The 26,556-nt window shown below is 34.5% G+C and overlaps 2 protein-coding genes across 7 annotated transcripts; one reads left to right on the top strand and one right to left on the bottom strand.

Moving 5' to 3' along the window:
* The first annotated feature begins 202 nt into the window (after positions 1-202).
* Positions 203-2,702, top strand: LOC137948878 (pentatricopeptide repeat-containing protein At1g62350-like). Of its 6 annotated transcripts, none has more exons than XM_068795078.1 (4): positions 203-280; positions 1,137-1,707; positions 1,851-2,237; positions 2,364-2,702. In XM_068795078.1, exons 2-4 carry the CDS (start codon positions 1,375-1,377, stop codon positions 2,388-2,390), a joined length of 747 nt encoding a protein of 248 aa, XP_068651179.1. In that variant the 5' UTR covers positions 203-280; positions 1,137-1,374; the 3' UTR covers positions 2,391-2,702. The 6 variants fall into 6 exon arrangements, with proteins under 6 accessions (XP_068651179.1, XP_068651178.1, XP_068651181.1 ...); XM_068795077.1 differs by having other exon boundaries at positions 212-280; positions 1,120-1,707; XM_068795080.1 differs by having other exon boundaries at positions 219-280; positions 1,343-1,707.
* A 4,315-nt stretch (positions 2,703-7,017) lies between these two features.
* Positions 7,018-9,568, bottom strand: LOC137947759 (3-ketoacyl-CoA synthase 6-like). Its single transcript, XM_068793528.1, has 4 exons — positions 8,116-9,568; positions 7,759-7,813; positions 7,364-7,440; positions 7,018-7,145 (listed from the first exon to the last, which is right to left on the bottom strand). Exons 1-4 carry the CDS (start codon positions 9,566-9,568, stop codon positions 7,018-7,020), a joined length of 1,713 nt encoding a protein of 570 aa, XP_068649629.1.
* Between the last annotated feature and the right edge of the window lie 16,988 nt (positions 9,569-26,556).

Here is a 26,556-nt window from a genome sequence, read left to right as displayed (position 1 = left end):
TTTAAAAATAAAGACTCAAAGTTTTATAAATTTTTAATGAATAATGAAACCCGTTCCCGACCCAACTCATTGGCACCCCTAGGTTCGATTGGACCCGGTTCAATATAACACTATTACAATCTTATTATATTGACGAGTAAAATGTGGGCCCCATGATTTTGTCCTTGCGCTTGTTGGTTTCGCACACTGCGTTGTCCATAGTGTGCGTTGTCCATGATGGGGCTTTAATGGAGAAACCCTCACCCAAACCAATCTCAGAGAGACGAAATCAGCCGCTTCGGTGAGCTCTCTTCCATCAACCCTTTTTTGCTTCACTTTCTCGTTATCCATCTGTGAATAGCGTTTGGAGGTATTTTTTGAGGTCTTTGGTCGAACAGGTGGGTGTAATTTTCTCTCGTCTTCGCGCCGTGGATATTTTATGGATATTTTTTTTCTTTTAATTTGATCTTCAGATTTTATGAGCCGGAATTTTTTATGATTTTAGCTGTATACTGTCGGTAGATATAATTTTTCATGTCTTTTTTTTTTCTTCTCTCTTTGTCAATAGCCTTTGGAAATAGTTTCATTTGGTTCTCTGATGGAACAGTGGCTGTAGTTTCGTGTTCGTATTTTTCGTCCTCTCTCTGTGAATACTGTTTGGGGATTTGTCGGGTGTAATCTGTGGTTTCAGCTCACCGAACCATGGTAGATTCTGACCTGCATTTTAAGTGCCCAATTGTGTTTGTCTGGTTGAAATGTTAGAGTAAGGATGCGCATATGGGGTTCTTGAAGCATTTCTATGGTTGTACTGAAATATCGATGTTGCTGTTTTCCATGATAAAAAAAATAAGCTCTTGGCAATGATTAAGTAAAGCTAACTCTCGTGTTTAGAGATTTCGGAAATTTAATAGGGGATCTTTTTTCATTTAAAAAAGTAGTTTTCTTTTCATTTTGAAAAAATACCGGGTTTTTGCATCCATGTGCTTAAAGCAATCTAAATTATTTTTCTCGGTTTTATGTACTTGTGATTTGCACTTCGCCACTTTTTTTACCTTTGTGATTCTGAAGTTTATTTTCCCTAAACGTTTCTAGTTTCAAGTTATGTACAACACAAGATCTATTGGTCACTTTCCTTTTCAGTTGTCCTCATTTTGCAGCCCAAAAAATCATAGACGGTGACGTTTGGATCAAGATACTGTTGTGCTAAGACTGATTACGAGGAATTGGTGGAATTGGAAAAATAAACTGATTCAAGAGTCGGAAACTGACCCAACACCATGCATTTTACAGTTTTTCAAAGTTTTGCTTCTTGAGTACTTATTTCTTCCTGGTTTTATTGTGGGTGCGGTGGAATCTACTTAAGATTGATGCATTCTCTGCCTGTTATTCTATTTCATGGAGTCTTTGTGCTTGTGTTTCTCTGAACTGGGAATTGGAAAAGGCCGTATAAGATTCCATCAAGTGGGTCAATGCTCATTATCAATGCTTACCGTTCCTTCTTCCTTGAAAATCACGTGTGGTCTGAGAGGAGGTCAAAGAAAACCGTTGTGGAGAAGTAGAGTCCTGTCGACAGAGGCGATTCAAGCTGTTCAGTCGCTGAAATTGGCAAAATCTTCCTCTAAATTAGAAGATGTCTTAAATAGCAGAATTACTAGGCTTTTGAAAGCTGATTTGGTTGCTACTTTGGTGGAGCTGCAGAGACAAAATGAGTGGGAAATAGCCCTCAAGGTATCGATAACTTAGTTGCTTACCGAAATAAATTTTAGAGATTGTAAGGGTTTAGGGTCAGTTGATTGGATCTGACATGTTTAATATCAGGTTATATTAGTTTAATCTATGATCTACTTATTTGAAAAATAATCCAAGTTCAGGTGTTCGAAAATTTGCGCAAGGAGGTATGGTACAAGCCAGATATGTCACTTTATTGTGACATGATCTTTATGTTGGGGAAAAACAAGCTGATTGGAATGGTTGAAGAGCTTGTCTCTGAACTGAAGAAAGAAGGTCTGAAACCCAACACCAGGACTTTCACTGAACTGATAGGAGCCTACCTGCAAGTAGACATGATAGAGAAAGCAATGGATACTTACAGGCTGATGAAGGAATCAGGGTGGGAGCCAGATAAGTTAACCTTGACCATTCTTATCAGGAACCTAAAAAAGGCTGGAGAAGAAGAGCTTGCATATGCTGTGAAGAATGAATGTGCAGAATATATGGATTACCCGAAAAGATTTCTGAAGGAAGTGAAGAAAACATATGTAAAAATCTCTTCACTTCTCAACTTTTGTATTACTAGTTACAGATTATCCAATTTTACAGCATTTAGAGTTTGTGCTTGTTTCTCTAATAAGTTTGTTACAGCTCATGTCTTGCTTTCTCTACAGAGGAAGAGGAAAGTTGAACTTGTTTGACAGCTGCTGTGCTACTCAGACTTGCAATCTAGCGTTGGGTTAATGTATCTATGGGCTGTTTGAATCACAGTTGGGCGTTTCCTGTGAGAATGAGAGCTCACCTAGTGAAGAGACTAGATGAGAAGAAGTGATAGACCTCGTAGTTCCATGTTTATCATGGTTGCACAATATATTCATAGGAAACAGGATTTTATAAATCCTCTTGTACACATGCCTGGTTGTAGTTCTTTGTGTTGCTTTACAAACCAAATGTTGGATTGTGTATGCTCTCACTGCTTGCACAGTTTAAAGTAGAAGATTTCATTATTCAAATGGATGGAACTTATATCACAGACTTGAGGATACAGGACAGGGATGGGTAACTGCTTCTCTGTGGTTTTGAGTTGTAAGTCGATTTCACTCTGCCAATATCACTGGAGGATGCTTGATGGATGAGCTGATGATGACTGTTGAGGGCGACACATGATGAGAGAAAACTTAACAAGAAGAGAATTAGTTTTTTGCTCATTAACTGCCTTAGGTAATGCTCCAACCATGCAAAACTGATTGTGCCTGAAATATTCAGCACTTCAATCTGCTGCAATTAAAAGTTGAAAAGAATTTGGAAATACCGTCTGCTTTCTGCATCCAAATTCTTTGCTTTTTATCTATTTATAACAACCCAAACACTCTTCTAGCTACTTTTGATACGGGTTTAGGGTCTGACCTAGACAACTTTGTATTTTCTCTTGCTATATCATTATATTCTACATCATTTTCTTTCCACTTATCTTGAGTAAAATCTGAGTCTACACCTTCTCAGTGTTTCTTCATTTAATTTCTTCTCTATATCTTGAGGCACATCATGCTGCTGAACAGTTAGTTCTGGGAAAATTTTGCAAACCTCCAATTTTCTTTTGAGCAGTTAGTGCCGAAGTCATTGCTCTATGTTTTTATATTTTTCTGTAGCTAACTTCTAGCTTCTGTTATTTATATTCCTGAGAAACGATTGCTTGGTAGTCTTGGTTTGCATCTTTTTCACCTCTTTACCTTTTGCAAGCTTCTTACATTAAATGTAATTTTCTGAAACCAATGCTTGTGTACTGGATTCTGATTATGAAAGTGGGGACTGTATTTCTTTTGCATGCTTATTACTCCTTTTGAGAATTTCTCATTAAAGAGAATTCTGTTGGCTGTTGAGATCTATGTTACTAAAATTTAAATATTTCAGAGATGGATTTTGTATTAGTAGAGAAGATTTTAAACACCTGAGGCACCTTCTACTTATGGTTGTACTGATTCTCTGTTCAGATTGAGAGTTTGGATTGGTTGGCTTCTCTCACTTTGCTCCTTTAACAAAAGAAATCTTCAGTAACTATGACTTGAAACAAATTGTTATTAGAATATTATAAAAGTTTCACACATTTCTTCATTTTCAGCCACTTTTCTCATAAAAGTCAAGTAGGGTTTGACTTTTGTTTTTTTGTTTTTTTGGTTATAGCATTTAGTTGTATGACAAATTTAGTTTTTTTCAATCGACTTTCTTCTTCATTTTTTCTGTGATTTATGATGATTGGGTTATTGGGAGCAAATAGATCTTCTTCAAGTGATTTTTCGGTTGTTTGTCTTCATTGGAATGATTCTTCATAAGCAATATTCTGTTATGGATTTTGACCAAGAGATTGGGGTTGTAATTTCTTTCCCATCTTGATTGGTGAGATGTATTGTTTTTATAAACAATTACTCCGAAAGTGGACTAGGCCACTAGGCCAGTTTACTTTCTACCAAATCTGAATTTTCAGAGGTATTCAAAAGCATGTGAACATTTTTCTTTAGTTAATAAGAGTATTGTTTTTATGAACATGGACCTAGCATACTTTTACTGAGCTCTAAGCATGAGTCATTCTTTCCTTCAGGGCTCAACAAATGGAAATTGGCCATGGGATCCACATTGATAGGTTGGAATGGATAGACCATTGGTTAGCCCGTCTATTTAACAAGCTAAATCATGAAGCAGACATGGGTTGATGATGAATATGGATGCTTTAGCAAAAAAAAAAAAAGAAAAAAAAAAGGTCGCTCAGATTGATGGTATCTTCGTGGATTCCGCAATTGAATTATTCATTGCGAAAATTTTATCGACTTTTTACTCAGGAATAGATAAGGTAACTTGGAGAAGTGGGTGCCCTTGGTTGCCTTTCGAAAATATCACATTACCTTTATTTTTAGACTAGGGAAAACACATTTTAGTTTGCTTGGCTTTATTGATCAGTTTAAAGCATGATAGAAGGCTTTACTGGCTTTGGGTATTGACCCGCATTGTTCCACTTGATTTTGCCCACTTCATGGTTCTATGGATGGTAGACATGGGTCGACAAGTTCGACTTTGAAAATGTGAAAAGCCGTTGGGTATCTAAGCATTCCAAGGTGAAGGACACTAAAGAAGCGCCAATGAACCCAATCCCAACCAGAACCAAGAGGGGTAGTACCAATTTGTCTATAGAGAGAAGCAATGCATCCTCTAGCACACGAGACACATTTACATCAAAGCAGTACAAGTTGAGATCAGGGAAGAATCGATGGAAATAAAAGTCCTTCACTCAATGGTTGATTATCAGTCGAGTTACCTTTTTGATGTAGGATGGACCTCAATGGTATATTTGATTTGTATGTGATAGCTTAAGGTGAATGTTATCTCTATCTCAGTTGTACACATTTTGCAAAATCTGATGTTCAGTGGGAGAGAGGATAGAGGAGCTTGTGGGAGAGAAGAGAGGAGAAGGAGAGAATTCCCAAGAGGGGAATGAGGGTAAGAAGGTTAGAGCAGAGGAGAAGGAGAGAATTCCCAAAGAGGGGAATGAGGCTAAGAAGGTTAGAGCAGAGGAGAAGGAGAGAATTCCCAAGAGGGGAACGAGGCTAAGAAGGTTAGAGCTTGATGCTCTAACCCATGCTCTTGAGGCTTTATTGATAATTGTGGGAAGTAGATTACAACGACTATAATACCCTTAACGTTATATCTCAAAAAGAAAAAAAAAGAAAGGATATTAAAAGATATATACTAGCTTGTGTATCTACAAGAACATGCCACCTCTTCATGGAGGTCTACATATCAATTTTGGGATAATCTGAGCTCTCAAGAAAAATAGTTAGGACCAAAATATTTCCAGAGATACAAAATTTTAATGGAAAAACACCCAATGGTAGTTTCATGGAAAGGGTTTCTTTCCCATGGCAAATTAAAAAGATGTCCATCCATTGTGTTTGCCATGGTTACTACACTTGTATTTGCAACTATGAATGTGTTACTACTGAAGAGCTAACAATTGGAATGAAGAAACATTCTAGTATTTCTAGCTTTTACCACTGTTTCAAGCAAAATTGGAACCAACAGATGATGAGGACCTGCGTAGTCATGAATAAGTTAGCCTGCTTATTTTTGAAAATTGGACAAATGTAGTAATTTTAGTTTTAGGTTAGTGAAAAATTAATATGGGTCATTTGAAATTTTTTCTAAGTATAAAATCTATTGTCCACAAGGTTTAAGTGGGCTCCAAAACACATTGTTCAAGGTTGTGTTTGTGATCCATTGGTAATGGAGACAAATTGAGAAGTAGGACGAGGGGAGAGTTTAGAAAGGTTACTAACCTTCCCAATAGAATGATCAAAAGCTCCAAAGTCAATAATCCAGGAAGGAGAAGAGTCATCTAGAGAAGAGTCATATGAGAAGGCAGATGACATACCAATGGTGGCAACAGTTGTTGAAGAGGTTTAAGGAGGGGTGATGAGCATACTCTTTAATCATTGAAGAACTTCATAATTTTCATCAGTGAGTGTTTTGGTTTTGTGAGAATCATTCTCTTTTGGTTCACTCACTTGATTCATATTTTCTGGTTTCCCTTGGAGTTTACGACATCAATCTCGTTCATCGTTGGATAAACCTAAGTATAAGAACGGGAACCGAAGGAATTAGATATACCTCACTGTCTGTTGGAATTACCATGACCTCTTCCATTTCAACCTCAACCTAGATTTTTTTATTTTTTTTGGTGTGTAGAGTCCTCTTTGTTTGGAACTCAGTGTATGGTAGCACAAATGTCATCCAATGATAGCTGAGCTGTGGAACTTAGGTTTTAGGTTTTAGGGTTTAATTAGGCTTTAGGGATTGGTTAGGGTTTAGTTGGGTTTTGATTTATATTAGGATTTAAGGTATAATTAAGGTCCAATTCATATCAGGGTTATGGTTATGGTTAGGATTTAGGGTTTAACTAGGGTTTCATTTAGATTAGGTTTATGATTAGGGTCAGGGTTAGGGTTTTGGTTAAGGTTAGGGTTGGGATTAGGCTTACTCTTATACTTAGGCTTCGGCTTAGGATTACTATTTGGGCGTCAAAGTCGGATACTATCACTTTGAATCAATTTTTTGTTCTAATATGCATATAATTTATTCTCTTTCCCTACATTTTTGTGACTCATAATAAAATATAATATGTGGCTCAAACTATTTTTTATTTATAAGAAAAAAAATTTAATCCCACTTCCACCAATTAAAAGGATGTTTTTTCATGTTATTTTTTCATAATTTTTTGAATATATATGACTGCAAGATGAGAAGTCTATCATGAAGGTTTCCTATCATGAAATTAATTAATTAGACTTGATAAGCTAAAGAGATTTGGTTCTTTTTTTGGAGTGAGGCACCAAAGCAAGCTGAATTCAATGGACCACCATGTGAAACAACAATTCTAGCTCTGATCAAACTATTTTTATCGACTATAACTTTGAGTACATGCAGTAGTTAGGTCAAGAATATCAGTGATGTGGTGCAGATAAATTTTAGAGTTCATGACTTATATTGTGTAATTAACTAAAATATTTTTTTTCACATGCACTTGTTTTTCCTTTGTTGAATTGTGGGCAACTTGTAATGTATTTCATACACTTTCAACTAATTATTTTCATGTAAGTAGTCTTCAGAACTTTCTTAATATCTTTACCTTTAGAACAATAGACTACCATTTTTAACCTTCTCCTTTCAACCCTTAAACAACCATTCACATCATCATTTTTTCGACTAATTCATGGGGCATCTACAACTCACAAGTCCATACACATAACACCACAATTGAAAGAATTAAAGAATAGAAACAAGGAAACCGAACTGGGTAAATTTTGGGATTCCCTGACTTTGTTAAGAGACACTTAGGGTTCCGTTTGGAATTTCATGGAAAAGAAAAGAAAAGAAAATGAGAATTTAACCATTATTACTCTAAAAAATAGTTAGTGAAAGAGAGAATTTGATCGTTATTTAATTTTCACTAACTATTACAGGGAATAATAATGGTCAAATTCTCATTTTATTTTCTTTTCTAGGGGTTCCAAATAGACAGACCTTAAGATAAAAATGAGCACAAACACCGTAGCAATTTCCTTAGACCAAACATGCTCTGATACCATGAAGAAAAAGAAAAAAAAATTTATAGAACAAGAAATTCATTCAGGAACAAAGAGACAGGACAAGATACATATAATCATTCAGGTAAAAAAAAATTAAAATCTCAAGTTCATGCTCATATAATCACACTTTCATTAAAAAAAAAAAAAAAAAAAAAAATCATAGGATGGAGTTATTACATAAATTATATGAAAACAATTATGACAGGACAAAGATACTAATGAACAAGGGTCTAAGGTGAACTTATTTAAGAAAAATATAACAAACATATCAACTCAAGAAATAACTAAAAACCTGTAATTTCAGCAGGATAACGATGAATACAGTCGAACCAAGGTCCTCTCTTGAACTCGTCTTCCATTTCTCTCAAGCATTCCCAAATAATACTGTTACATTTGGTTCCAGAACCAACCCAGACCTGCCAGATCTTATCTCCCTTCTTGACCCTTCTTTTGGCTTCCATGTATGCCGTCTCGTACCACATCCCGGACGCCGACTGGTTTCCAAACCGGTGCAATGTCATAACCGCCGGCTCCAATTCTTCCCTCGTCAGTTGCAGACCCTTCCCCAGTACTTTTATCACCGGCAACCCTGAAACGGGTATGCAGTAATGTTGAATCACGGATCTGAAGTTGGGTATGTAGAGTTCAGCCGATGGTTTCAAGAGCTTTCGGACCGACGATAGGATATACATCGCCATTTCGGAAGGTGGAAGGACGGACCAGCTCAGAAGAGTGACATTTGCTCGAAGAGTCTCGGCTGCAGCTTTTGGCCAGTGTCTCTCCACAGAAAAGCCTGTGATGCCTTCTTCATCTTCTGTCCGGAAGCCGCAGAAGTAGGCTTTGTCATCTAAGGATCTGTTAGTTCTCAGAACAAGATTAATCTTGTACTTCGACGTCTTTCTGGCGCTTTCTTTGTTGGTAAGTAAAACAGCAGAGCTTCCCATGCGGAAGAGACAGTTGAGAAGAAGCTTGCGTCGGTCCTTGCCGGGATACCAACCAGTGGAGAGAATCTCTCCGCTTAGGATGACAGCGTAAGAGTATTTCTTATTCTGGAGGACATTTCGAGCCAGGTCGATGCCAATGGCACCGGCGCTGCACCCCATTCCAGACAGATTAAAAGTTTTTATATCATCTCGCATCTTGTATCGGTTTACGATTACGGAAGTTAGAGAAGGAGAAGGGCAAAACCCGCTGGAGTTAACAACTAGAATATCGATGTCCAGAGGAGAGATTTTCGTTTTGGAGAGGAGATTATCCATGACAGGGAAGTACAGCAAGTGAACTTCTTCGATGCATTCCTGATTTCCCGTTCTGGGTGGTATGTAATGTAAAGAAGGTGGCAGGTAGGTTTGTTCACTCTGCCCAGATGCATCAATGACATTGATCATAAAAGATAAGCTCTCTTTGTCGAACAGATTGAGCAGAGAAGCATTTTCTAGGAAGCCGGCAAGGGGGACTCTGTATCTGGGAGACGGCCTCAGGCAGGAGAAATCGACGAGGTAGACAGGGATGGATCGTGAGAAGTAGAGGTCAAGGGCTGTGTAGACGAGCAAGAGCAGAACTGGAAGAAGGCTGGTTATGGGTTTGCATCTATATGCAACCAAACCAATCTGTATAGCTACAACAGTAAAGAAATAAGAGAACTTCAGGAAATGAAACAAAAATGAGCGGATTTGGGTCATCAAGACACCCTCCATCCCTTTCGATGGAAAGGCTTCACCATTTTCAGAAGTGAGTGCATCCATTTGTGATCTTCAGAACGACTGTGTGGGGAGAGCGTTTCTGTGGCTGCTAGTTTGGAGTAAACAGATGTGTTATTTATAGAAGGGTCTGACAATACCTCCCAACTACTAACAACATAAATGCTTTCTGTAAATGAGTTTTTTTTATCATATTGAGAAAATCCCATTTCGTGTAAAAGAGAAAAATCTTTGGGTTTTTTAATTATTATTTTTTAATATAATTAATACCTTACATTAATAATTGAAGATATTATTTATTTTAATATAATATTTTCATGGAAAATGCTTTAATTTTTAAAAATCTTATTTGGAGGTACATATTTTTATTTTATAATAAACAAATATAAAATTTACATATTAATTCATTAAAAAAATATATTCTTACCTATTTAACACCTTTTATTATTGATACATTACCTTTCATATTGAAAAAATTATTTTAGTTTGTAAAAATCTTTTTTGTTGGCACATATTTTAGTACCTTCATTTATAATAAAAAATTATATTAATTAATTAAAAATCATTTTCTTACCTATTTAAAACCTTTTTCTAATTTATTTTTAATACTATTTTAGTTTTTAAAATTCTTGTTTATGGGTACACTTTTCATTATCTTCTATTTATTGTAATAAAATATCAAAAAAATTATATTAATTAATTTTTTCTATTTAATTAACTCCTATCATTATCGATTTAAGATATCGTCTTATTTTAAAAATAAAATAAATAATTATTTAAAAAAATTAAAATCTTATTTATCAGTACACGTTTTATTACCCTTTATTTAAAATAAAAATATACAAGATTCAGATTTTTATTAATTAATATAATAATTTTATATTTTTATTATAAAAGAAGGTAACAAAATAATTTAATGTGTTAAATATATTAGAATATGAATTTTTAATTAGTTAATATACGCTTTTTATATTTTATTACAATAAATAGATTTTAATAAAACATGTACCGACATATGAGATTTTTAAGAACTAAAATATTTTTTTAAAATCAGAAATTAACATTTTTTAAAGTATTTTTTAAATTATAAAAGAATCTAAATCAATAATGGATGATGTGTCATGATAACATTCCGTACATCTGCCTAATGATGTGGCATGTTATCATGACGATCTGATCCGCCCTCACCAACCGGTGATGAAGTGAAAGAAACAAAACTATTTGGAGTCATAATACGGCAATACGCAATGACTGGAGACGAACCACGTTGACGAATCAAACACAACCCTAGTTTCTTCCAACCAGAAGCTTACAGCAATCATCGTCAATCTCTGCCTCCTACAGATGCTCGATCCTGTCCTGCGGCAAGGGGACGAGAGCACCAATCCTCGTTCATATGCATGCAAAGAGATACAGGAGAATGCTCCATCCTCTCCTGCGGAAAGGGGAACGAAATTACAGCTTATATTCTCTTCAATGCATGGATAACTCCAAATCCATCTCATAATAGGACAAGTCTTAATTAAGCTCCTCATGTTGGATTGAACCTGGTTCTATCTCAAAATGATTAGTCACTTATGATTCCTATTGCTTGGTGTTATAACCTATAACTATTTTTTAACATTTTTCATTGGAGGACTTGTTCTGACTCAAAATTCCTTTCATATCCAAACTTACACATAATGGACCTGAGATGTAAGCACAAAATTTCAACCAAATACACAATACACAAGCTCTCACCCAACGGATCATCGACTCACACACACATTCTGACTAATTCAACTATTGGATTGATATGGTTTCATCCTAAAATAACTAGCCACTTAGAAGGCTATTACTCAACCTTATAGCCCAATATTATTTCTTAACACTTTTTAATGTGATACTTTTTGCCCACTCAACAAAAGAGAAACCTTGAATTCACTTGAAATGAAACCTTTTTAGAAATTCATATTTTTAATTATCACATAAATGAAGTATCTAACATGTTCTAACAAGCTTCCGGTGAAGCCTCCCTTGAATAATGTGTGTTTGGCCAGTTAATCGGTCAAGCTTCAATGGGCTTCATAAATAGTTGAGCCCAATTTTATTCATGCATGGTAGAATCGAATGATTTTCTAACCAAGCAATCCAAAAGATTCCATATTGAATAATGCTACCCACAACAAGTTGCTTCTGCCCATCAATCATTCTCTAGTATGATGTTGAATTACTAGAAAAGAGAAATAATTTATTGACTTGTTTAACTTTAGTACACTAGGCATTTATTTACAATAGAGAAAATATATAGAGCCATAATGAAATTAAACTATTCAAGTCCCAATTAATTCCAAAATAGAATTCCTGATCATAATTAAACTAAATAACTACTTAAATATAAATCCTAAAACAATTAAATAACCCTTAACAAATTAGGAAGCTGAAAATACGGACTTCCTCCTACTCCTTTGCATGAGACACATTTCTATGAGAGTCAAGTAAAAACTCTTCCATATTTATTCTTCAAATCTCCCCCTCAACCTGGAGTTTGTAACTGCAGCTTGCAAAAAAATAAAAATAAAAATTCTTTGTCTTCAATCTGTATTGGCTGATTTTTTTTCATAGAAGCCTATTCTTCATCTTCTATTCTCCCCCTGGATATTATTGTAACATAAAATTTTATTACCACAGCACGGGATTCTTTATTTTAAGTCTCCTCTCACTTATACTTCTTCTTCGACTTCTCCCTCTTAAGTGAGTATCGCTTTTTTCTTTGTGAAGAAGCCCAACTTGCACAAAATGAATGTAAGAGAAGAAAAACCATCCCTTGCCCCATGACAAAACTCCAAACACCAATCTGAAAAGGTCGCACAAAATTGAAAGGTGGATAAGCCGAATTTTAGGAAAATAAAAAGTCTACTCACATTGTAAGGCTATCTAAAATACCACTTGAGTAAAAAGAATTGATTTAAGTTGGATGTTGGAGGCACTCATGTTCTTTGAAGATAGTGGGTCTATAGGCATTGTTCCCAAGTGATGAAAATAAAAGATGACAATTAGAAGAAATATTGCAAGATCACAAAGATAATAGCACTTATACTCAAATAGAGGAAGCCAGAATGCAACACTTATACTTCCAAAAAGGAGGCACTCATCAAATCAATAAATTAATGAGAATGACTAGTCTTGATACAAAAAAGGACAAAACAAATTAGAAAGACCATATTTTTTATCATGGTTGTTGAAATTGTCCCAAAGGAATGAAGTACCATTATGTGGGAGAAAAATGTTTTCCAAAATGACCCAAAAAATAGAAACATTAGGGGAAAAGTCAATAATACACAAAGGCAATAAATGGAGTTGAATAAGAGAACTTGCTTTGTCTAAGAGATAATGGCATCAAGTTAGTAAAATAAAATAGAAGAAATACGCCCTTCTTCTCCCTTTTTTTTCATTTGAAACAATCTCAAGCCCTAAGGGTTTCATGTGGATGACAAATTAATTTTTTCTAGCAAAAAGGTGTGTCGAAGATGTAATTTAAAAAGAATTTATGTTTATATAGAAGTGAATCTATGGCATACAGACTGAAAGAAATGACTAAAGAGAGAGAGAGAGAGAGAGAGAGAGAAAGAGAGAGAGAGAGAGAAACCTCAGCATGTGTGCCTATTACACTATACAAGCAAAGGATTTTGATAGAGAAAAAAGGACTATTATGTGCATGCTTGTAAATTGATGAATCATGCAATTAAAAAAATAAACCTTGAAGCTTAGAATTCGTGTTCTCAAAGGAAATGCAACCAGAATTGAAACTCATATTTATATTTGAGGAAGGATCTTAAAATTTTGATTTTCACAATCAACATACTTCTAATATAACCTTTGAATCTTCCAGTATTGATATCTCTCTCTAGGAACTTCAAATTGAGAAACAGTTTGTTGGATTAAAAATTAGACTGGCAGAGCTTTCTTTTGATATATAATTGTCCATATAAAGTTTGATCTTTATGATATAAAATATCTCAAAGAATAAAGTCTTCCACTGTCACTAGAACCTTTCTTGCTGACTAACCTTTGTACCTTCAAACGTCAACTTCTCCTTACACAAAACTAAGATAATTTATTTTTGCAATTTAAATATACTCAAAGACCTTTTTGTCGACCTATAATTTCTAATATGGAAAGTGTAGTATGGCGGTGCCAACTCCAAATGGGTATTGGGCCGGGAAAACATCAAGAGTGTCACTTACTTCATTATATTTACAACATTCCATTAGCTTAAAATAAAATTCAAACATGAATGCATCAGACAAGGAGAAGATGTAGATGATTATGAAGAAATTAGTTTTTAAGTCATTAAATTTAACTTAATGGTTCAATTAAAATTGGGAGGACTTAATTTAGAGGGACTTAGGTTCATATTGTCATACAAACTCTGGAATTCTCCACTGTAAAGATATGTATTTCTCATTGAATTGAACTTGGATTTTATTTCTAGACAAAGCCTACGAATAAGCTTCATTGAAAGAGAGAAGACAATTTCTCTGTCAACATCTGAATTTCTTTTACTTTTTTTTTTGGATTCTCTCGTCTCTGTCAATTGTCTTGTTGAGACTCTCCCGTTTAACCCTTTTCCAACACCTTTTACCGAAGCTTCCATTAAAAGGGCTCCCTCGAGACCGTCCGTTTCAGCAGCTTCATCGGTTTCAACTACCACGTTCAACGTTGCATTAAAGGTGGCTGCAAAGCAAAACTCACTTCTTCTCACTTCTTCCTGTGAGGATAAATGGAAACACAACAACCTCGTAGATTTTCCGAACCCAGATATTTTAGGGTGAGCGTTGAAGGTTTTAAGTCGGAACTGATCGTCCACTCCCTTTCAACTTCCGGCAGTGACCGCCCATGTGAGGCGGGCCTCTCCCATTTATTACGTCGGTGCAAAGAGAGATCAGCTCGACGCGTTTATTACGTCGAAAATGGTGGTAGATCAATGCATTATCCATTCCCTCCTCTGCTCATTTATTTTTCTTTACTTCAGAAGCCAGATAGTCTCTGTTCGAGGTCAAATGTACAGATTGTGAATTAAAGGTGAGGGGTAAAATCACTCAGCTGCTACCTAACTTTGCCACCATTAAAAGGAACATATGCTCCTCCCCAAACTCCACCAGGTCATCTAACCTGACATGAGCATCAATATGGATATTCACTTATTTTCGTGATTAGTGTAATACCGTTATATTAAAATGGTTATCCTTTGCAAGTTGATTCTTTAATGGAATATAATGCATGTTGATAACTCCAGCCTACTACTTTTCTCTCACAAAATGACATTCAATGACAATATATTTCATCCTCTCATGGAAGACCGGATTATTTGTAATACATAGAGCCTGCTTATAGGACTGTAGCCACAATATCTCACTTACTACATGAGTCGTAAAACGATATTTTGTCTCTACACTTGATTTTGTTGTTGCACTTTGCTTCTTGTTGCTCCAAGTAATAAGATTACCTCCAAACATAGTGTAATATCTCAAAATGGATTTTCAATCATTAGGAGATTTAGCTCAGTCTGCATTTTCAAAATCTTTATATATTATTATGTCTATAAATTTTATATAGCAATCCTTGTCCAAGGTTTTCCTTGAGATATGTATATATCCTTTCTAGGCTTACCAATGAGAAAGTTGAGGCCTATGCATTAATTCATTACTAACACTTACAACAAAAGATATATTTGTCTTGGTTATAGTGAGATAGATTAGTTTATGAATAGAAACCGTTGAAATCTATCCACATCTACCTCATTATCTAACCCTGCTCATAGTTTAGCATTTAGATTTATAGGAGTGTCAATGAGTCGACACCCAAGCATACCGGTTTCTCCCAATAAATCCAACACATAATTCCTTCATGATGAAGAAATGCCATGTTGAAATTGCAACACTTCTAACCCAAGGAAATATTTGAGGAGACCAAGGTCCTTCATATGAAAAACGTTACTTAGTGCTTCGTTTGTCTATTGGATTCCTCCTCTATCACTAGTTATCAATATTATGTCACCAATATATATAGCCGTAAGAAGTACTCTCGGATTAGTATGTTTAACAAAAATCACATAACCCATTTGATATCTTTTGAATCTAAAACTAGTTGCCACTCTATTGGATTTATCAAACCAAACATGCGGAGATTGTTTGACTCCATAAATAGATTTTTTTAGTCTATATAGTTTTATCTCCCTCAATCGTAAACCCAGGGTTGTGACATATAGACCATTTCTTGGAGGTCCCCCCATTAAGAAATAAATTCTAAACATCCAGCTGACGAAGGGACCAATTAAAGTCGGTAGCTAATGAGATGAAAACATGTACCAAATTGAGTTCAGCAATGAGTGAGAATGTTTATTTATGATTAATGTCATAGGACTGAGTGTATTCTTTAGCTACTAATCTAGCCTCAGAAGGGCAATGTTGTCCTCCTCATTGTGTTTCACTTTAAACTCCCATCCACATCTCACATGTTTCTTCCTTGGAGGTAGAAATGTTAACTCCCATGTCTAATTATCATATATTTCAGCCATCTCTTCTTTCATGGCAGTTTTCTACCTTGGATGTTGATAGCTTTTGGGAAGAGTGGTAGATGAGAGGGCTATCAAAAAGTACTAGGTCCATCATCATAATGTGAACCTAAAAAAAATAAAAAATAAAAGTGGTGGAGTATTAAACCCAAAATCAAAATCAGGAGAAAGCTTAGGTAAATGATCATGCAAAGGAGATGAGGTCTTACTGGCTGAATCTTCCAAAAATTGTAGTAGAGGCTGGTCCAAGTGCACAACTAGCCTAGGCATACATGTAGAGGAAAAAAAACCTTAGAGGGGAAGCTATAGCACAAAAGTATAATGGTTGATCCTCAAAGAAAATGATATTGGCTGAATACAAACCAAATACACCCAAACACCTTAGGTGGATGTGGAAACGGATGGGAATTTGGAAATATTACTGAAAAATGAAATGTTTCACCAAGTACACTCAAATGCATACAATTAATGAGATAATATATAGTGAGGATATCATATGGCCAGTAAAACTAAGGACCGTGTATAGATATTAAGAGGACGTGAGCAACTTCTAACAAGTATCTACTTTTATTTTCAGTCACACCATTTTTTTTAAGTTATATGTGCATGAAGTTGAGTGAATAATTCTTTTTTCTGCAATAAGTTTGGATGGCGAGAGAAAATATTCTTTTGCATCAAAATTTGGAAAGACTTGCACTTTTTTTTGGAAAGTATGTTTCAACCATACCACAAAATGATGTAAAAATCTCAAACACTCCAAATCCTTCTCTCATTAAATAAAGTCAAGTCACACAAGTACAATCATCGACAAATATGACAAAGTAACAGGATTGAGTAATATTAGATACTTACATTGGTTCTCATACATCAGAATGCACTAAAGGCAATGGACTAGAATGAAAAGATTTTTGCTCAACTCAAAAAAGTCACAAAGCCAAACTAGTAAGAAATTTTAAAGAAGGAACTAAAGATTTGTAAGATGGTCAAGGAAAGGTGATCGAGCCTATTGTGCCACTGGAGGGCTTGTTAATTTGTAGCTATCAAAGAAAAAGAAGAGCGTATACTTCAAACTTTTGTTTTGAAGAGATAAAATATGGCAAAATATTATGTGACTTTCATGTTTAAAGCATCTCACAATGAAAAACTAATATGGAGAAGTCTTACAAGACTCTCATAGGTAGAGGTCTCATATAAGAGGTCTTTCACTTCTATCAGCGTTTTGTAATAGTTGTTTACTTTTTTTCTTATTAGGAGATATATTTTAGGTGTACTTGGGACATGATTAGTTTAATTTTATTCCGATTCTATGTGTTTCTCTATTATAAATAGAGCACCAATGTACTCAGTTTAAACCAATTAATGAATTTTAATTTCTCTCCTAAAATTTTAACACGGTATCAGAACAAGTTGATTTTAGTCGGCAAATTGGCATTGCACTAATTTACAAAGATAATGTTTTCTTCTCATGTTTTAGTTTATTTTGTGTAATTTTTTTTGTTTTCTGTCAAGTGTTATCTTCTTGTTGCATATCTGCATCTCATCATGTGTTCTGTTTTTTTTTTTTTTTACCTCTGCTTGATCTGTGAGATGGTTAATCCTAGCCAAATTTCTTAAGCAGTCCAGACTGCAGCAGATGGAGGAGATCGAATTCTTTATAGCAACTTCATTGGGCGTCCTTAGCACAAAGAAATTCATTACAGCAAATGAAGAAAGTTCTGGTTGAACTTGTTTTACTGCTCATTCCAGGTATGCTAACCCAAAGCATGCTTCAGAGGAAAAATTTTCATTAAAACTTTGATTGAGCTTCCTTCCTCTTGATTAACAAGAAGATTCCGGATAGGCTTCTGAGCCTTTGCTGGGTTTTTTTTTTTTTTTTTTCATGACTATTTGTTGCTGTTTGTCATAGTTCTTCTGAGTTTCTAAGATAGAAACTTAAGTCTCCACATTGGACTGTTGAGTTCTCCTTTATCGGGAAGTCACCTTATACTAGAATTGTGAGTCTTTTGATCTCCTTCTGAAATTAGTTTTCTCTCTGAAACTAAGCTACGTACAAATCTTTGAAGGCAGTTTATTTTTCTAAGCCTGCGACTTACTGTACTTCTACAGTGGAGAAGAAGAGCAAAGTAAGCAAAATCCACTGTCGTCCAAATTGAAAGAGAGCGCATATATATCAGAGAACGATAATGGCCATTTACCGTTCATCTTTTTGGTGTCTGGTACCAGAAGAGGTCAAGTAGAGAAGAAGCGTGAGATCCCCTATCAAAGAGCTCTACTCCTCAAACAAGAGCTGCAATATCACCACTGTTCTCAAAATCGTTGACACAGTCAACTGCTGGAAGTGGGATTGTCTTCGTCCCGAATTGCTGCTGTTCTCATGAATTTGGAGGCCGGAACTACGAACAGATTTGAGGCCTGACAACTTTTTTATTTGGGCAATCGAGTGCTGGAAATAACTAGGCGAAGGACGACCACAGGAAGAGGACAGCTGATTGACTGGGTTCTGGATGTTGTCTGCAAGGACGCTGAAAACTGTGACTATCCTCGCCGAGAAATCTCTTTCTCCTGATCAAACAAATCTGTAATCGAGACTATTTTGCCTCTGATAGCAGATGACGGTTCAAACATTTCCCAACCTACCACTTGAAGCTGTTGCCACTTGCTGGTCAATCAAGTGCGCTGTTGTGAATATAAATTCTTTTGTTGTTTGATCACATTCTGGTCAAGCTTTTCTTGGTTGTTTTATCAAGGAAAACCAAGTCGAAGCTAAGCAGACGGTGCAGTGAGAATCCAAAAGGGATAGAGAAGCTGCCTACGCCATGTGCTGCCATAATATGCTGGGAATATTGTGTCGAACTAGATGGCCAAAGATGTTCTCCTTGCATTCATGGCCGTTCGAGAGAGCACGGCGGTGCAGTTGAAGATCAGGTTACGACTGGTTCAAAGCAGTGAAGTCCGTCCACTTTCTTGTAATTTGCTACCCGTTGTCATTTCAGGTTTGGTCTTTGTAGTTTTGTTTCTTTGATCAATATTGGATTGCTTTAAGTCAATCTTCTGGTTTTTTTCTGTAAGTGCTTTCAATATGGTACTTGAATCAGGACTTTTATTTTTCACCTAACTGATGATTTTTTAGCTACTTTTGAAAGAATGAATAGGCTCTGTGCAAGTTGCACCTCTTTAAAAAAGAAAAAAATAATTTTCGGCTCGAAGGGGAGAAGTACAAGAAGTATTAAAGAAGAGGTGTTGAGAAGCCTAAAATGAAAACTTTCAAAAATTGCGGTAAAAAAAGTTTCGTGTGGCCTGTAATGAAGAACATCCAAGTAAGGAGAATCGAAAATGAAGAATTTTGTAGCCAAAGGTGTTGAAGTCAATAGAAGATTATTGAAGAACAGCTATAGAAGAGTCTTACATAACTCTCATGGTAAAAAATCTCATAGAGGAAGAATCAACATGGTAGAGTCTTATAAGAGTCTCACCAAAGAGGATTTTTAGTGTTATTAGTCTTTTATTTATATTATACTTGTTTGCTTATTTTAGACCTTGAATTCAGGAAATATGTTTTGGGTGTAACTAAGATATGGTTTAATTATGCTCTGATTCTAATAGATTTCTCTATTATAATGGAAGGCCAAATGTACTCAATTTTAATATAGTAATGGATTATTTCTCTCCTAAAAGTCCAACATGGTATCAGAGTATGTTGCTTAGGTTTATGGGTTAACTAATTAACTCGCAAAGATTTGGGTTTTTTGGTCCAATTCATTGCTTTTAATTTTTCCATTTATTTTTTCTCTTAAAACATATTTGCTTGTTTTATCTTTCCCTTACTAGATTGTATATTGAGATTAGTCTCTCATGTGCACTATTCTTTAGCAACTCTCTACTTCTTATTTTGTATTTTATTTCTTTCGTTTCAATAGTTAGAATCGAGAATAAACCATCTCTATAATCTTTCATCTTTGATAACCTCTTTCTTTGATTTCAAGTAATTCTTTCTCAATGCTCAAGTCCTTCATTCCTATTGTGTCTTTGTGCCTTTTTTTCTTTTAATAGATGTAGCCCGAAGGGCATTAATGCTATTGTATACATCACTCTACAACTATAAGTAAGACATAAGGGGTGTGGGGAAGAGTATAAAACTCTTGCCTCTTTTTTTCTAGTTTCTCTCTTGTGATTATTCTCGCCTCTCTCTTTTCCTACTCTCATGTTCTCCTCTTCTTCAAGCATGCCCACCTTATGACACATATAGGTGACTCTTTTGCTTTACGAGTAACATGATTTGGTTCTTCACTAGTTTGCTTCCAATTGGATTTGCTTCTCTAAATCAAATTCTGGTCTTCCATTAAAGATCAGGATTCAACTTGTTGTTTCTTTATTTCGGTAATTTTTTATTCCTACAACGTCAATATTAGGAATTTAAGATTTTTCTTTGGATTGGGTTTTCTATTCTTTAAGGTTCTTTGGATTGCAAGGGAGTTCTTCTCTTTAAGTTTACTAGTATTTCGTATTTCAAGGGGAAATTTCTATCATTGCTAGCATTTCTTATAGGGGTTTCCTTCATAGATTTTTATTTTTTTATTTTTTTTTGTAATAGGATTTTCTGCTTTCATGTGTTGGTCTTTAATTTTCTTGTCCAAATTGGTAGTCAATTTAAAATTTGATCATATGATCAATTGGGTGTGTATAGTATCCTCCCTTTAACTTAGGGTCAATATGGTTTGTCTCTCTCTTGGTCATCCTTGCATATGTGTGATTCTTGAGCCATGTCATTATAGGTATTATAAAAATAAAAAATAAAATAAAAAACACTCAAGTTGTATTTCCTTCATACTTGGTTCAACTTATTTGTAAATTTTATAATTCTATTGGTGTAATCTCGCTTCTAATTTTTTTTTAAAGTTTTTACTTTTATTCCTTAAAAAATCTAGATATTCTAGAAGTTTTTGTAGATTATTAAAACCTCTTCTTCTTCTTTTTTAAATTTATCATCTTCAATTGTTTTGTTCGCCACTTTAGAGTAATGTTCATAGACCCACTACCTACATAGAACAGGAGTACGCCCAACATCTAGCGTAAATCAACTATTGTTATTAACCCAAGTGGCGATTTTTTTAGTTGCCCTTAAATAGTGAGTATTCTCTTTTCATGTACTAAAATTGAGTTTTTTTTTCTGTCTTTGACATTGAGTGGAATTTATTTTAAGATTTTGATAATTTTTTATTGGTATATGGAGTTTTGTCGTTTGACTATAAGTGAGTTTATTCTTTCACATTTGTTTGGTCCAAGCTGGCCATTTGCAAGCTAAAGTTAGGACCTCCAATTTGAGGGGGAGTGTTGGAGATCATATGTCTTATATGACTCTCTTGGTAAAGAATCTCATAGAGTAAGAATACACATGGCAATCTTACAGGAAGGAGTCTCACCAAGGAAGCATTTTAGTGTTATTAGTCTTCTATTTATCTCACCAAGTATTTTTCTTTACTTGTTTTATGATTTAAATTCAAGAGATATAATTTCAATGTAACTATGTCATGGGTAGTGTAATTATCCTCTAGTTCTAAGTGTTTCTTTATTATAAATAGAGTATGAATGTACTCAATTCTAACACAGTTATATCACCAAGAATTTGATGGACTCTGCCATTACTGTTAAATAATATTAAAATGGAGTCGCATAAGAAAAATAATTAAAACTAGTAGAACTGTACAAATGAGATATTAAGACATAAAAGAACATTCAATTGGGTACCCAAAGTATTAAAATACACTGGAATCAAGAAAGTTATTTTGGTTGTTTTAGGTTTCATAAAGGTAGCTTTGACATAAAGAAGGCTGGATGAGTTTATAGAAATGATAAGTTGATATGAATCCTACTTAGAACAACATTAAATCTCTTACAGCAATGCCTACTCTACCTTCAACATTTTAATTTTTGTGATTTACAAAAAAATAAAAACCATTCACTATTTTAGACAAGTGTCTTTTACCTTATGAAATGTAAAGAATAATCTTCATACCTACTTCTTCCAAGTGTGAATTGTTAATCAGTTTGGATGGCCAAGACCTTTGGACATTAGTATTTCCCCTCACCATTTGGATACTAAGAACTTCTCAAAGCGTGTAATTCCATTTCAAATGTGAGCCTTCACCTAACAAGAATGTTTGCTACCCTATTTAACAATATTCTTATTATTTGCTTCGCAATGAAAATTAAGTGCAATAATATCAAGTAAAAATAGTTTTGTGATAGCAAAACGGCAGGATTTTAGAAAAATAGAACAAGTTGCTTAAGTTATAAATAGAGAAAGACTATAATTGGATCTTGCAATGATACTATCTTCTTAAGGAAGAAATGATTTGAGTTCTACACTATTATGTCAGTGTATAGTTTGTGGCATGGTTTTAAAGTGTATAATTTGTAGTTATTTGAGTTTTCAATCACATAGCATATGTACTTAACTGCCATAACTAAGCAAAGAGCAAAATAAAAAAGCGACACCCAAAATACAGCAAAGATTAATTAAAATCAAGACTACGGGATGTCCAAGATATGAAGTTCAAAGTGTTTAGAGAGAATTATAAAAAAAAAAAGTTTCAGTTTAACTATGAAAACTACATCTCTAGAGAAGTGCAACACCTAAAAAGAAGAACTAGAAATCCATGTAAATTAATCACATGGTAAAGAAATAAAATATTAAAAAAAACCTACAATATAGCTGGAAAAGGCAATAGGCTATAGCAACATGAAAAATATGACTTCTTTGCCCTCTCAATAAAATCACCCAGTTTCAAATCAAAGTACCATGTACATAATCTTTTTTTTTAATATTAATAGATGATTCAATATATAATTCATAATTCCATAAATCTTTTATTGTTAATTGTTAACCCGTTTGAGTGTCTTCTAAATCTCATTAGTTGATTGATATCCAAATGTGATGTTCTGGGTTTTCTGTTATCTATAGTTTCATTTCAGAAATTAAACAAACAATAAGGGAAAGGTACAAAAAAGTTCTTTTTTGGATTCTACCAATTTTGTTGGGTTCCTTTTCTACTACATATTTGTTTTCTTGTACTCAAAGAAAAAAGAAAATATTATACAGAGAATTGCAAAGCCAATATGCATATTTATGTGCGTCAAACAAGTCATGTTGAACAAGTACATATTCATTACATTGAGGAAATTGAAGGGATAGAAATGGTTATGAAGCAAGTTTTGGAAGTTGTTGGTTGTGTGCGCTTAGCACAATTATTATGGAAGCAGGTATTACACGATGTTTGATGGATAATGTCATTCTCTTGACAAAATAAATCAGGGTCTCTGAAAGTATATTCTTTGGCATTATCAGACCGAAGTACTTTGATTTTCTAACCAAATTGAGTGAACACCATAGCATGAAAGGATTTAAATATAGATGGTATTTCATAACGTTCTTTAAAAAGAAATAGTCATGTGGTACGAGTAAAATCACCCATTTCTACCTATGAGAGTCGGGCACGAGTTGGGACACCGTGATGGAGGAGCTTATTACTACATATAAGTTATCCCCCTTAATTAGAATTTATTACTCATACCTCTTGAGAGTCATTGTCTTGTGGAGGGACACGATGATGGAGGAAGTTTATTACACTTCTGAGTATTGCGTATAGACCCACTACCTGAGAATGATAGGAGTGTGCCCTGTATCCAGCATGGGTTATGACTGGAGTATAGAACGATGTCATACGGCTTGGAGAGATTCTACTCTCACTTATCTTATGCCAACTGGGCCTCATTGAAGAGAGCACCAGAGTGAGGGGGAGTGTTGGAAGATATGAAGGACAACCATTTTATATGAGAAGATCTTATACATATTTGCAACAATCTGGGAGTTTATGATGTTCTCTCACCCGCAACTTGAGGGGGAGTGTTGGAAGATGGGCCTAAGCCCACATGACCAAGGAAGGCCTACATATACGGTGTATTGGAAGATGGGCCCATAAGACCAAGGAAGACCCACATATCCAAGAGTGTTGGAAGATGGGCCCAAACCCATAAGATATGAGACCCACCATAATCATGTGAGTACACAATAAGAAGTCTAACAGAGCCACAATTATCAATTTAAAGGTGTTTTAGTCATGTTAATCTTTTATTTATATTGGGTTATTTAATTATGTTAGGACTTATCTTTAAGTGTTAGAGTTTGGGTGTAATGGGGACAAAGGTAGTTTAATTGTAATTGAACTTTACTACCTTCCTCTATTATAAATAAAAGTTCATGTACTCTGATTATAATAAATCAATGAAATATTTTTTTTTTCCATAAATTCAACAAAAGCTTTGCATGATAAAAGAAAAGGTAAAATCTTTTGGAATCCATGGAACAAGTGGAGTTGAAAAGAACACTCTAATTAAGAAGATAAATAATATGCTTGGTGGCACTAGTCTGTTTGAGAGAGTTATAATGGTTGTTGTTTCTGAAAAATCCAATTTGAAGAGTATCCAAGACTAAATTTCTAGAAGGTTGAACTCATACCTTAATGAGGGATATAATTGTTTTCCACATTAGAATAGAGTTTCTTTGGAAGGCACTAATAGAAAGAGTATTAGTTATTATATATGAGGTGAGGACAAAGTTGTAGCTTATGCAAGTTGAAATTCAACTGGTAATGAACAAGATTGACCAAATGGTATAATCATGTTGATCTCTATTATTTTGATGATAACAAAATAGATAGCTTGAAAGTGCTACTAACGGTATTATTATTGTATTTTATATGAATGCTTTCCATTACATATATTACGAGGTCTATGGAAAAAGCTTAAGACATCAAGAACAATCAATCAAGTTGCAAAGTCAAGACCCAAAGCAAAAACACATTCAGAATTGTTGTTGAGAAGAAGAATTTACAAAAAAGAAGAGAACAAAGATTTGAAGACTAGAGTCAAAATCAAATTGAATATCTCAAACAGTCTAGCATGTTAGTAGATAGCCAACCAAACTTCAATTTTAGGCATATTTATGTTATGGAATTTAGGGCATAAATATTTTCAACATCATGTTTAACTGATGCATACTAATGGTTAAGACTTGCTACAACACCTTAGAAAAAAAAATATCATGTTTATAAGCCATTTTAGAATACTAGCAATTGGCATGATCAATCTTATTATTGGTCATGGTCAATCATCCAGAGTACAAACTGCCAAGCATTACAAAGTATGGTCAATAAACCAAGTAGAATTGATCGATCACCTAGAGTTGTGCCAGAATGAGCTATAAAACATGACCAAGACTAGATTGAATAATCATAACTAAGTTCATGCATAATGAACTATAAAGCTTGATTGATCATATCAATTGGCTTGACCGATTGAATAGAAGTATGTCATAAAGGGACATACAACATGATTAATCTTACCTCTTTACATGATTGATCATACTAACTTCTGCACAACCAAGGCTAAAAACCATTATCGATTAATTGGGTAGGATTGATCCATCAATCGTGTTTTTTGAAAGGCAAGAAAACCTATTGATCAATACTATGATCGATCAATAAGCCTAAGGAGCCATAAAATGTAGTGGTTAAATACTATTGATCGATCATTACCTTTTCATTGACTTGTCAATGTGTCTCTCAACTTTTTTATAACGATTAAAAAATTGTCAGTTTGGTTTGGAAACTTATAAATAGGGTTCCAAACTCGTTGGAACATATTGGTGAGCATATATTGGTATATCAAAGCATTCAAAGTGAGTTTTCAACTTGAAATTTTTAGTTTTCCCTATTGGATAGAAAAAATTATACTTTTGCAAAATCCTTCCCACATCTCTCAAAATTTCTAAGCATCATAGCTCCATCAAACTCCATTCATTCTAAATCACATGCTTAAAAATCTAAAAGTTTGGATTTCTCTTGGAGAAAGACTATCTCCCCAAAGAAAGATTGTAAGTTTGATCTTTGCTTTTGTATTTTACATTTTTCTCTTAGATGTTATCTAGTACCTTAAACCTAAATGATTTGGGTTTCTAGAACCCGTAATCTAGAAAAGGAGTGCCAACTAGAGCCATAATATAGTCTTTCTATTGCATGTCTTGGGGAGAGATTGAAATAGTGTAATTGGAGATTACACGTAGCTAAAAGAGGGTCGGAAAATCTCTAGAGTTGTAATTTCAACTAATAGAGCATATTAATAAAATTTTCCAAGAAAGGGTGCTTAGTACGATGACTACCACTAGGGGAACATCAAGAAGAAAATATCTTGCTTTCTTTTGTGGTGTGTGAATGTTTTATATTTTTCTATCCCATTAAACAAATTGTACAACATTTAATTTTTTTTATTGTGTATCTAAATTCAGCCCTCTATTGAGAAGCCAGTAGGGCCAACACAAGAAGACTGCGAAATCATTCTGACAAGTAGAATGGAGACAATTTTGAACTTAGTACAACCACTAGAAAGTTCACAGTTCAAACAAAAACCAAGGAAATTCGCT

Source organism: Aristolochia californica, unplaced genomic scaffold (assembly GCF_029961685.1).
Source record: "Aristolochia californica isolate CCGP_79_NKW_82.1479 unplaced genomic scaffold, dmAriCali1.0.hap1 SCAF_13, whole genome shotgun sequence".
Classification (NCBI taxonomy): domain Eukaryota; kingdom Viridiplantae; phylum Streptophyta; class Magnoliopsida; order Piperales; family Aristolochiaceae; genus Aristolochia; species Aristolochia californica.
The sequence above is the reverse complement of the archived record's forward strand: the minus strand, read 5'-3'. Positions and strand labels throughout refer to the sequence as shown.

Coding starts and splice junctions, on each gene's coding strand:
- LOC137948878 (XM_068795078.1), top strand. CDS start 1,375: ATGGAGTCTTTGTGCTTGTGTTTCTCTGAACTGGGAATTGGAAAAGGC. Junction 1,708..1,850: donor AGTGGGAAATAGCCCTCAAG/GTATCGATAACT, acceptor ATCCAAGTTCAG/GTGTTCGAAAATTTGCGCAA. Junction 2,238..2,363: donor AGGAAGTGAAGAAAACATAT/GTAAAAATCTCT, acceptor CTTTCTCTACAG/AGGAAGAGGAAAGTTGAACT.
- LOC137947759 (XM_068793528.1), bottom strand. CDS start 9,568: ATGGATGCACTCACTTCTGAAAATGGTGAAGCCTTTCCATCGAAAGGG. Junction 7,814..8,115: donor TTATCCTGCTGAAATTACAG/GTTTTTAGTTAT, acceptor TCATGGTATCAG/AGCATGTTTGGTCTAAGGAA. Junction 7,441..7,758: donor GTGCTCATTTTTATCTTAAG/GTCTGTCTATTT, acceptor CCCATGAATTAG/TCGAAAAAATGATGATGTGA.